Genomic DNA, 12848 nt, shown 5'->3' with positions numbered 1-12848 from the left:
TTAAGTTGGACTTCACCTTTCTCTGGTGACTTCTTTTTCCTTTCTTTTTTTCTTTTTTTTTTTTTTGAGACAGAGTCTCGCACTGTCACTCAGGTTGGAGTGCAGTAGTGGCGTGATCTCAGCTCACTGCAAGCTCTGCCTCCCGGATTCATGCCATTCTCCTGTCTCAGACTCCTGAGTAGCTGGGGCTACGTGTGCCTGCCACCACGCCCAGCTAATTTTTTGTATTTTTTAGTAGAGACAGGGTTTCATCATGTTAGCCAGGCTGGTCTTGATCTCCTGACCTCATGATTCACCTGCCTCAGCCTCCCAGAGTGCTGGGATTACAGGTATGAGCCACTGTGCCTGGCCTCTGGTGACTTCTTGATTAACTTAATAATTAACCTTCTGAATTATTTTCCTGGTAATTCAGAAGTTTCATCTTGGTTTGGATCCATTGCAGGTAAGCTGGCATAATCTCTTGGGGGTGTTGAAGAACCTTATTTTGTCATATTACGAGAATTGTCTTTCTGATTTCTTCTCATTTGGGTACATTATGTCAGAGGCAATATCTGGGATTCAAGGGCTGCTGTTCAGATTCTTTTGTCCCATGGGGTGCTCCCTTTATTTGGGGTTCTCCCCCTTCCCCTAGGAATGGGGCCTCTTGAGAGCTGAACTGTAGTGATTGCTTTGCTCTTCTGGATCTAGCACCCAGTGGAGCTACCAGGCTCTGGTTTGTACTGGGGAGTGTCTGCAGAGTCCCATAATGTGCTCCATCTTTAGGTCTTGCACCTGTGGATAACCATCACCTGCTCTGGTGGAGGTAGTAGGGGAGTGAAGTGAACTCTGTGAGGGTCCTTGGTTGTGTTTTTGTTTAGTGCTGTTTTTGTGTTGGTTGGCCTCCAGCCAGAGATGGCACTTTCAAGAGTGCATCAGCTGTGGTCCTATAGGGAGGATGCAAACATGCCCTAGGGACATTTTGTTAAGTATTCAGGTTTCTCAGGTGGTGGGCAGGGCGATAGAGCTTTCAAGAGATTGTGATTGTTGTCTTTGGCTACCAGGACACATAGAAAAAGACCACCAGATGAGGATAGGGATAAGGTGTGTCTGAGCTCAGCCTCTCCTTGGGTGAGGCTTGCTGCAGCTGCTGTGAGGGATGGGGGTACATTTCCCAGCGTGATGGAGTTAGGGCTGCCTCTGCTGAGTCATACAATTCACCAAGGAAGTGAGGAAAACTGGCAGTCACAGGCCTCACCCCACCCACACACAGCCTGAGTCCTAAAGGCCAGTCTCACTCCCACCATGCCCCACCCGCCCCCAACAGCACTGAGTCTATTTCCAGGCAGCTAGTGACCAGGGTTGAGAACCTGCCCCAGACCACCAGCCTCCCTGTTGAGGAAGCAAGCAGATTCAAAGTTTCTCTGCATCTCAGGGAGCCTGCAGCAGTGATCAAGTTCTTTCAAACGGTTTGTGGATTCTGTCAGCTTTCCTGGTATGTTCCTGGGGTAGTTTCGGGGGCAAACGTTCATGATGTGAGTCTCCACATGCTGCTCTGTTCCTCCCAGCAGGAGCTGCAAGCTAGTCTTGACTCTTACCTGCCTTCTTCTGTCCTGTACTTACTATTTAAACAGCTGAGTCTGATGTACTTTGTAGACAAAGTTGGATATATATTCAGATAATTATATATAAATTATTACTTATAAATGCTCTTTGTATTATATATTTATTTATATATAAATAAACAACAGAAATATTTGCCTCATCCTTTAATGCAAAAAATGTCACTGTAATTTGAACCAATCTTATAAATCTTAGAAGCAAAATCTTTACATGCTATGTTCATAAATTCCTTGAAACCATTTGTCAAATAACATAAGAGTAATACACAAGCATTTCAGCTTGTGCATCTGTCTCAGTTTTGTAAATCAGAAACTCCCAGTTTTGATAGAATGGATCCCTTACTTTCTGATATTTTCCTCTCCCATCCCAACTCTTAGCCTGTGCAATTTTATTCAAATGAACTAAAAAGACTAGCTCCTGCTGAATATAAGTAGAAGTAGGCAGTGGGAGAAGGCCTGAATTTTGAAAAAGTACCATTTCTGATAAGATACATAAATAGATTTCCAGCAGCGATAGTGTGGAAAAAATGAGGCTAAAGCATTGAATAATCTGCTTCCCTGTTGATTTTAAATATAAATATAACAGTGGCTTGCTATGATTTAACCATGCAACTGCTTACAGTCTATTTGTTTAGGATCTGAATTATTTTTAAAAGCAAAGTTTTCTCCTTGATATGATGCCAATTCATGGTTATGCTGTGATTTCATTAAGACAAATTGAGAATATTAAATCCGTTGTAACATCGTTTATGCTATTTGAAAATGATACTGAAAAAATCAGTACTAATTTACCAACTTTTTTAATTTAAGAAATTAAAGAAAAAATATTTCTTCATGATTTTTGTTCAGCTAGTTCTTTTCTGATGTAGAAAAAAGGTTAAAACCATTTAGCATTTTCATTTATAATTAGGTATGCATTACCTACTTAATACACACTTCACAATTATCAGAGACTTTACAATTTCCAAATGCATTTTTAAGTGTTATTTTTAAAGCTTCCTGTCCTGGGTCTTAATTTCTTTTTCTGATATAAATGCACTTTATCACCGTATCATCGGGATCATGTATAACTGCTTTTACATTTCTTATATATGAAAGAATTTTAAAGACATTTGGAAACTCTTAACATTTATTTCTAAATGTGAGGCATTTTGTGTCTGCTTATAAGACCCTAGCCGAAAGATAGAAATAAAAATATATATCACCTTTAAATACACAAACATCTTAGAATCCTTCTGTAAGGAGTCAAAGACCTTTATGTTACGACTTTACCTTTCTTTGTTTTTCTTTGAATATGGCATTAAATTCATGAGAATTCTGATTTACTTCCCCTGTCTACAAAATAAATATATATTTAAAAAGTTGCTTCAAGATGTTAGAAATTCTGGGTCTGCTGTAGGTGAGTTGACCTTGGGCAAGTAACATAGTTGTCCTGCCTTTTAATGTCTTCACCTGTAAAACATGGTTAAGAATAGCTTACAGGTATAGAATAAAGATGAATGGCATGGCAGGTGTAAAACCCTTTGCATTCCTCTGGAAAAAAATTATGATGATTGTAAATGCCTACATGTTTATAGCCCTTTAAAATGCATTCTTACTGCATTTTAACCTTGAACCATTTAAAATCAATCCTGTGATGTGGTGCAAGAATTCTTTAACTCCATCATATAAGTTATTATAAATCTGAGGTTTGGGATGTCCCCTAAGTATGTGTACTATGGTTTTAATAATATTAATAGTATCAAAACAAGGCAGACTAACATATTTAAGGAAATAGTATGTGGTATTTAAAACTACTTTTTTTTTTTTTTTTTGAGATGGAGCCTCATTCTGTTGCCTAGGCTAGAGTGCAGTAGAACGATCTCAGCTCACTGCAACCTCTGCCTCCTGGGTTCACACGATTCTCCTCCCTCAGCCTCCTGAGTAGCTGGGATTACAGGAGCATACCACTACACCCAGCTAAGTTTTTGTATTTTTAGTAGAGATGGGGTTTCACTATGTTGGCCAGACTGGTCTTGAACTCCTGACCTTGTGATCCGCCCGCCTTGGCCTCCCAAAGCACTGGGATTACTGGTGTGAGCCACTGAGCCAAGCTTCAAACTTCATTTTATAAACAACTTCAACATCCTTAACATTGTTCAGGATGGTTCCATCGCTCTTAGGATAAGCAGTAAAACACAAAACTTGGCCTATTAATAGTTGTATGGCCAGACCCCTGCCTCTCTCGCCATCTTCAACTCATACCAGTCTATCAGTTGCCCTTGCCCTCTGCTTTCCACATAATACATTTGGTCCTCATAGTAACGCTATATGAAATGGGCAATACTGGCACACCCATTTAACCATAAATTAACACATGTACACAATGTCATACTGAGTGTTGAATATTGTACTATGATGGATTTTCGCATGTTTCTTTGGCATCTCATAATATCTCTAAATTATCGTATCGCTTGAAGATTAGGCTTGGATATGAAGGACTACCTATAAGTGGTTCCAAATTAGTTTTCAGTCTCAACCTAGAAAACCAGTCATTTCTGATCCCTAGCTTTCTGCATTTCAGTTCTCAGTTCTTTTGCCCACCTCCCCAAACGTTCTTCGATACTTGAAGATTGTTCACACAACTGCATTTCCTCTTAGTGTTCTTCCAACCTGTACTTTCTTCACCCACTTTCTCTGTCTAGAACACAAACTAACATGTCAAGGTTCAATGCAAGCCCATTCCCTTTGAAAGGCTTCCCTTGCCTTTTCTCCAATTCAGACAAACTTCACTACTTCTCACTTTAAGCTCCACTCTGTTATAGGTTAATTTCACCTTTCTCACTTCACTTGATGTTTTGAGACAGTGCAGTAGGTGGTAGGAGCATGGACTCTCCACTCTGTCTGGATTTGAAAACGGACTCTGCCACATACTGTGTGTGATTTTAGGCAAGCTAGTTCATTCTTCTATGCCTCAATCTCTGCTTATCTGAAAGTGAAGATTGTGATACTCTCAGAGGGTTATCGTGAGGATCAATGGAGCTAATTTACATAAAGAGTTTGGAACAATGCCTGCCACATAATACTTTGTAAGCGTTAGCAATTTCCTTTATTTTCCTTTTCTTCTTATTTTTAATTGTATTAAAGGTTTCACCTGTCTGCTCTGTGAAGACAGGAAGTAGCTGTTTCTTATCTACCATTTAATCTTTAGGACCTAGTGTAGTGCTTGATGCATATAAATTAGGTGTTCTCCGGTTGCTTGGAGGATGAATAAATGAAGGGTCAATTAGGAGGCTCCAGCCCAGCTGCCTTTCCTTCTGCAATAATGGAGCAAACTTATTTAAAATGCTAGCTGTGATTAAACATTAAACAGTGCAGGATCAAAAAGTCCCATTCATGACTACCTTTTATCATAAATGTTTATCTTTTCATTGGTAGAGTTATATATTATAAGGGCCTTTAAAAATTACATCTGAGTGATATCATGGGTTTCTTTCAAAACACCTATCTCATTTTCTCAAGGATGACATTTTAAACAGCAATGACAGATATAATATTCTCACACACAAGTACAGAGTAATTCATTAACATACATACCAAAGGAAGAGGTCTACATTCAACCTTTACCACCAAAGTCTTTGAGAAATAAACGAAATTCAAAGTATTTACAAGTGATTTTAGAAGTCAAACGAGTTTTATCATTCAAGAATGCCAGGATGATAACAGAGCCCTTTGGTGACTAGACACCTGCTGAATTTGTTTTAGGGTAGAGTTTGGGTTGGGGAAGAAAGAGGTACTTAAATTAGGATCTACCTGAGTATTTGGAAGGACAGATTATATGACAACAGTGGAAAGAGACTTTTGTAATCAAATAATTCAAAATATACTTTAGCTAAGTCCAGAGAAGTGGATGACTTGTGTAAGTTACATAGTTGGTTAAAGACAGATTTGATTTAGGAGTATATTTCACCACAGGTAGTTTTTATACACAGGCCACATTTCAGGATGATTTCATGATGAGACGATTCATGATGAAGCAGAGTGTTACAGTCTGTGTCTAAAATAAATTCAAAGTGTGCGTTTGGATTACTGAATACCAGGATAAAAGTGACAAACAAAAGCCATCAATTATCTAGAAGTATGTCCCTGCAGCATTTCTACCACGGACAGGGTATATTCTGAAAGGTTGTCCATAGGACCATTTGTTCTGAAGGTCAAAGTGACATTTTGCAATGGACTGCCAACTGACGGGAAGCAAGGGAGTTGATATATTTTTATTTTGATGCATAGCTTGTTCTTATCTATGAGAGTTCATAGGAGTGGGGCTTCTGGACCCGTTTTTTCTATCAGTAAGTAGACCGGCGATCTCATATTAAATGTTTAATCTCTGTCTCACTTTGGATTCCTTAGAAGCAGAGCCTGAGGCAAGGATTCAAGTGCGTATAATTTATTGAGGGAATCTTCTTAGGAGAAAGGCAGGGAGGGATGAAGGAAAAAGCAAATGAAGAAGCTAATTAAGGTGTCGCAGCTGTTGTGTAGTTTCAGCGTGATCCCATGGAGAGGTTTGGGGCATGAAATGCAAAAAGGGATATCTGCGGGTGTTACTAGCTGGAGGTTGGCACATCACTTGCAAAAGTGGATGTGGACAAGGAAGCACCAGCATCTACTACCAGGCTTATTTGAACCATTCTGTCCTGAAGATATGGTTTATTATTTAGACAATTACTGTGCCAGCAAATGAAACAAAGAAAGAAGGCCCACATGAAGTATGTGGTCAGTGTTTGAGAAGGACTCAATACCGTAAGATGAAGTGCATGAGTTTTAGAGTCTGAAGTCTTCTTTTTCTATACACAAGTTCCAACTTTTCTCTAACAACATACTTTAAGAAAGCCCCAATCTCAGTGAGCCTCAGGCTTCTAATCTGTAAAATGGGGACAATGATAGCAACTGCCTCCTACAGCTGTTGTCCAATTCAAGTGAAATCATAAATGTCAAACCACATGTATTATATTTGACATGAAAACAGAAGAACAAGAAACTAGCCTTATAGAAAGTTTTAAAATGTAAACTAGAAGAGTTTTCCATAAGAAACTCAAGTGGTTTGAAATATACAGATGTTTGTCCAAGTTGAAAGAGGTAATAATAGTGAAAGGAAGAATTAGAATTGTCATTTCCCTAGGGTCCATAATGGATCAGGGACTTGACATTCATTTTCTCAGTGACTCCATGTCACTGTCCTATGTGGTGGCTACTGCTGTATTCTCATTGTATAGATTTCTTAACAGAGGCTTAATGTTGTTAAGAAATGACCTAATTTCATACTACGAGATATTTGACGAAAAGAATTTGAACTCAGACCTCTCTATTCACAAAATCTCAGCATTTAACTACTGTGGTTATCCTAGCAAAGGCCTTGTCTATCAAAATTGATATTGTTAAAAATTTATGAAGGAGGTTGTGAGGAATTATAATGAAGATGAAGATGCAGTTCATGCACTTTAGGAACTTTTCATTTGGTTGGGGACTTGCATTTATACCCTCTACTCTTTCTGTTTCCACACTCTAGCATATGTCTCCCTGGATACAATAAGAAATATTTCAGACAGGACACCACCACCATGTTGTGATTCTTGTTTTTGCAAGCTCTTAAAGCCTAAGATCCTCTAACTTTTCAGAAGAAAGATTAGTTAATGGATATAGGCCATTTTACTTTCTGCATTAATGGTAATAGAAATGCTCTTCAAGAACAACAGTCATACACCTTCTGCCCCAAAACGGAAAATTTTATGATAAGATGGGAAAGTTAATAAGGACAGAAAAATTGATTTGTCCCATTTAGCCAGATGAAAGCATACAATTTCTTCTTAATTGAGACTTTCTCTGATATGGCATAGACAAAACAAGTTTTAACTAGGGAAATTTCTAGTTGCAAGAAATTTTTAAAGCAGAAAGAAGGTATGATTTAATAATGTAGGACATTTTAAAACATATTTTTGTTAAAAAGTACAGAACAAAGGAGAAGAAAGAATGGTTATATAAAAGAATGCATTAATTTGAGATGTAGACATTCAACTGTTTTCAAGAGTAGATAGAATCATAACTCTAGAGAAACTCAAGGGTATAGCCAATAAACATGCTATATGGAGTATCCTTTACCAAAGAGTCAAATTTATGATTATGGGATCTGATTCATATCATGTGTATGTTGTAGGGTCATCTCCTACCTAAGCAGGAGAAATAAACAATTACTGTGGCAGAATCATTCAAAGTCTGGAACAATTCTTCATTTCTATAACATAAGTTTCTATGTTATTTTGTTCCCTATTATTTTTCCAGGTGATGGTCTTAGCTGAAATGAAGAAATCAAGTGTTATAAATATTTTTATCCTATGTCCCAAAGTAGCCACTGGCCCTTTTCCACCTTCTATTTAGGTAAATGGACTTCCACATTCACTTCTTACTTCCATAGATACAAATATATTTGGATACACTTAGCAATGTATTTATGTGTGTATATCTGTATATATGTTTATGTGTGTGCATGTGTGTATGTGTATGTGGTGTGTGTAAAATCAGAAGTAAGGTCATCCTCACAATGGTCAACATAAAGAGAACTCTGTGTAGACCAAGTGATCTCTGGTGTAGAATAACCTTTGGAACATAAGACTTGCAATGAGAAACAGACCCAGTTATTAATTCATGTATTTACTGATGACTGAAATAGTTTCACAAGGTGAGTTTTGGGCACGTATTTATTAATAAAATTTCAGAACAATTAATTTTTCAAAGTAAGAGGTAGTGTAGACATTTCTATGAGCCCTACAGGTATAGCAGCTCACTTTTTGGCTCCTTGGATAGATCCTCTGGGACATAATGGCTGGTGCAAAGGGAGAAATGCAAGCCTTCTACTTTATCCACATCAACAGATATAATTACTCTCAAACAAGGCCTTTGCTGAATCCAATATGAAACATTTCAGTCCCTGGAAACACTATATATAAAGGATATTAGACGCAGTATGTCTATTGTTCATCTGCTAATGTCCCCAAATGTCACCAAGGTAATTACTTGGATGACATTTATGTGATGCAGCTGGACATTGTTAAAGTTAATATAAAACCTGCCTTTGGCAAACACTTTATTTCCACCTACATCATACTGTGGGTGCATGATCGCTTTTCTTGGGAGAACGCCCACCTCCCCCAGATGACATCTCTGCCCTCAGCTTTTTCTTCCTTTGCTCTCCACATTAATATCCAATGCAAAAGAAAAAGGAAAGTAATGCTATATCATATATCTTTATATTAATATTTATGTTTGGAACTTTTAGAAATGTTTCTAAAAATAATTCACAAAATATAATAATGTTGATCTTTTCTCTGTTTTTTTTTTCTTTTTCAGAAGCAGGTTTCTAATATACCCAGGAATCTAGATTCACAAAATGAAGATTGTCAAAAGTCCATAAATTTATATTCATTCTCAATATATTATTGGCAAAGCGAGATTTTTAAAATGTGTGTATCAGAAGAATATTATATTTTCAGAGACACAGATTACAAAATTTACCCCCAAACTCACATGCAAATTGGAGCTTTGCCTTCCGACTCAGAATTGTCCCCAGAAGATTGGTGGCCAGGCACTGGTACATGCCAATATCTTGATCTGTGTGGGGGCTACTGATTGCAAGACTGCCTCCATCCAACCTGTAGTGATAACTCATAGTAAAATCAATGTCTGTGCCATTTTGCTTCCACCTTCAAGGAAAAAAAATAAAATTATGCTTATAATATACAGAGTCAATCACTCTTTGACTTAAACAACATGTAGTTCTAATTCCTGAAACTATAAAAAACACCAAAAAACAAAACATGATTACATGTGGAGGGAATCCTACCAGTTTTATCAAAGGTGACTGTCTTGGTGGGTTCGGTGATGTCAGTAACTAGATTATTTGAAAGATATACTCTGTATATGTTACATTCACCCAAATGTATACAAAGAGGAAACAGAACTCTTGACATGAGAAGTAAAAATTAGACAGTCAGTCAATAATACTGGCCAACCTATTCCTTTAGCGACTTTTCAAATAACATATAACTTACCTGAACATCCACAACTGGTAGCACAAAATTGAATGTCAAAATGATTTAAAGATAGGAATTCAAGAAGCGTATATTAAAAATGGAAAGAATAATTTTACAATGCCAATTCAAGGCTGAAAACAAAACAATAATAATCTGACTACTTTAGAACATGATTGCCTCTGTTAGTATGTCACTTGCAAAATTAATCATGTTGAAAATATTTCAATGGTACTTAGAAATGCCAAACTAAAATTATACTTTAGCAAAGCAAATGCTGTTTGAGAGGTTTTTATTTTGAGAAGCAAACATTCTCTTGGCTTAGCTGTTAGTCAACAATTCTTTAGTACATGAATTAACTAGCTGAAGGGTCTTAGAGGTATATTTACTTTCAAAGATTCCTAACTAGTTTTAGAAATTTTATTTGGTCATTTTTAAGACAAATGAATACCTAATAATTATCTCTAACCAGACTCACTTTTCCTACCTTGAAACTTTCAACTCCATCAAAATCTCCAAATATTGTGAAGCATGACTCTTACATATCTAATGAGATACATTCCTAGGGCACAGGCTGTATGTAGTTGCATAGACCATTTTTTAAAATAAACACTTAAAAATATTGAATAATGACAACCAATTGTACGTGTAGAAAAATATCTTTTCTCACTCATTGCTAGGTTCATGGCTGAGGTCTCTAAAAGGAAAGGAAGATTAATAAGACAAAAACATGTAATTTTATTTAATATAAATATTCCATGACATGAAAGCCTTCAGAAAAAAATAATCCTAAAAAACAGGAAAACCTGTGTGTTTTTTTTTTTTTTTTTTTGAGACGGAGTCTCGCTCTGTTGCCCAGGCTGGAGTGCAGTGGCCGGATCTCAGCTCACTGCAAGCTCCGCCTCCTGGGTTCATGCCATTCTCCGGCCTCAGCCTCCCGAGTATCTGGGACTACAGGTGCCCACCACCTCGCCCGGCTAGTTTTTTGCATTTTTTTTTTAGTAGAGACGGAGATCGAGGATGGTCTCGATCTCCTGACCTCGTGATCCACCCGTCTCGGCCTCCCAAAGTGCTGGGATTACAGGCTTGAGCCACCGCGCCCGGCCAACCTGTGTGTTTTTAATGCTAGTTTTGATGAAGAGTAGACAGTCTTGCAGAAGTATGATTGTAAAAAGAGGGTATGATCTAATGGTAAGAAACTGACAGGAACTTAGCAAGGCTTTTTTTTCCCAGTTCTTCTTGGATTCTTTGTCTTTGAGGAGGAAAAGGGTGTTTCTTTCTTCTGGGTATAGAAAGGATACCTCTAGAATAAAGGTTTTATGACTTGCTTCAGAGAAGAAGAGTGAGGGGAAGGTGAGAATGATCTTCCTGCTTTTGCTATTTTCTCAAATGCCAAGATGCCATATTTTGAGGTGGTGTGTCCTAAACCCCATCACAGTCATCTAGGAAAACAAGTGAATGATCTTTTCCTATGGAATACAGCCAATTTCCAAACTGTGTTTTTTAGAGTTTATGCCAGCTTTGCTATGATTCTCCCCTTTATACCAAAATCATATTAAAAATATTTTGGTGGCAGTGGTTAATTTTTTAAAAAATGGCATTTTACAGAATTAATTCAAAGAGGTTGGGCAGATGCCTGTAATCTCAGCACTTTGGGTGGCCGTGGTGGGCAGATAACTTGAGGACAGGAGTTTGGGACCAGCCTGGGCAACATGGCAAAACCCCGTCTCTACTAAAAATACAGAATTAATTCAAATGTCATTGACTTCTTCAGGTGCATCTTCAAACATCCCATGGGGGAGAATCTGACAAATGCCTACCAAAGTAGAAAAGAAATATGAACTTAGGTAATCCACTACCTTGTTAAAGACATGATGTGATGGATCAGATATCAAATCAATCAAAGGTTTTGAACCAACTCTGTTAACGTTCAAATTATTTAGCCATTTCCTGCACACTTGAAAGTTGAAAGACAACAGTCAAAGAGTACATTTCATTTGCCTATATTTTCTGTGATCATTTTTTTCCTAGAGGAATTTGTAGAGGCTGCTCCTTGTTTTCAATATTAGGGTAAGAAAAAAGTAAAGAAAAACAAACAAAAAACAAAAATAAAACCCTTCAAAACTTTTCTTTCTTTAGGCCTCTCTCAAGACACCAATATTCTCCTTGCCAGCACTCTAATATAGTTTTTGATAATTTGTTTACAGGGCAGGATCTTTAGACTTCCATGTTTCCTATCGTTTTCAAAGCATAGGATATACCATACTTAGTTTGCCAGCTCTTTTTAATTTTGGAATCAATCACTGAAATAACTGCTGTCATCATTACATGCTCCTAATTAAGCTCAGTAATTGTTTTTCAACACAAATTCAAAGTTGTTGGCTTAGCTGCAGCAAATGAATTTTTCACAGTATCCCCATAATCATTCTGATCACTATGGTACAATGATTATTAAACTGCGCATATAGATCAGAGGTTCAACTCCTGGTGTGGGCTTTGTCCTAATTAATATGTCTAAATCAATGGAGAAACAGTATTAATGAATTCAAATGATTGTCATGCACACGTTTCTGATAGAATTGCATATTGACAAGTGTCATCCTACGATGCAACCTAGGAAGTGTGTTTTAAATGATTACTTTTAGCATCTGAATTAATATCATATTAGTTCCAGAAAACATAATGGATGTGAACTAAAACCTTGACCCTTTGTTGGGAAACATCCTTCACTTTTAAGTAGTTCAGTTCTGTGTCAAGAATAATGGCTGGGCCAGGCACGGTGGTTCACGCCTGTAATCCCAGCACTTTGACAGGCCAAAGCAGGTTGATTACCTGAGGTCAGGAGTTCAATACCAGCCTGGCCAAAATGGTGAAACCCCATCTCTACTAAAAAAAACCCACAAAAATTAGCAGGGCATGGTGGCACACGCTTGTAATCCCAACTACTCGAGAGGCTGAGGCAGGAGAATTGCTTGAGCCCAGGAGACAGAGGTTGCAATAAGTTAAGATCGCACCACTGCACTCCAGCCTGGCTGACAGAGCGAGACTCTGTCTCAAAAACAAAAACAAAAACAAAAAAGAATAATGGTTGTGGGCTGTGTTTGTTGGCTGTCTTTCTGTAATGTGTGTGTTTTTGTGTGTGTGCGCGCGCGCGCGCATGTGCGGGCTTGTGCGTGTTGGTGTTTTTCAA

The 12848-nt window shown here is 37.7% G+C and overlaps 1 protein-coding gene and 1 long non-coding RNA gene across 8 annotated transcripts in view; one reads left to right on the top strand and one right to left on the bottom strand.

The window, feature by feature from the left end:
- Positions 1–12848, bottom strand: part of LOC105479608 (contactin 6) — a 307236-nt gene that overhangs the window by 158394 nt on the left and 135994 nt on the right. For all 7 annotated transcript variants that reach the window (XM_011737630.3, XM_011737629.3, XM_011737633.3 and 4 more), the window contains exon 4: positions 9156–9331. In XM_011737630.3, coding sequence (XP_011735932.2) covers positions 9156–9331 — 176 coding nt within the window. The remainder of the gene's footprint in view (positions 1–9155; positions 9332–12848) is intronic.
- Positions 1409–12848, top strand: part of LOC105479607 (uncharacterized) — a 41042-nt gene continuing 29602 nt past the window's right edge. Inside the window, exon 1 of the long non-coding RNA XR_003017597.2 lies at positions 1409–1471. This is a non-coding gene — a long non-coding RNA (uncharacterized lncRNA). The remainder of the gene's footprint in view (positions 1472–12848) is intronic.

Source organism: Macaca nemestrina, chromosome 2 (genome assembly GCF_043159975.1).
Source record: "Macaca nemestrina isolate mMacNem1 chromosome 2, mMacNem.hap1, whole genome shotgun sequence".
In the NCBI taxonomy this organism is placed as follows: Eukaryota; Metazoa; Chordata; class Mammalia; order Primates; family Cercopithecidae; genus Macaca; species Macaca nemestrina.
This window is presented reverse-complemented; position numbering and strand designations above follow the sequence as displayed.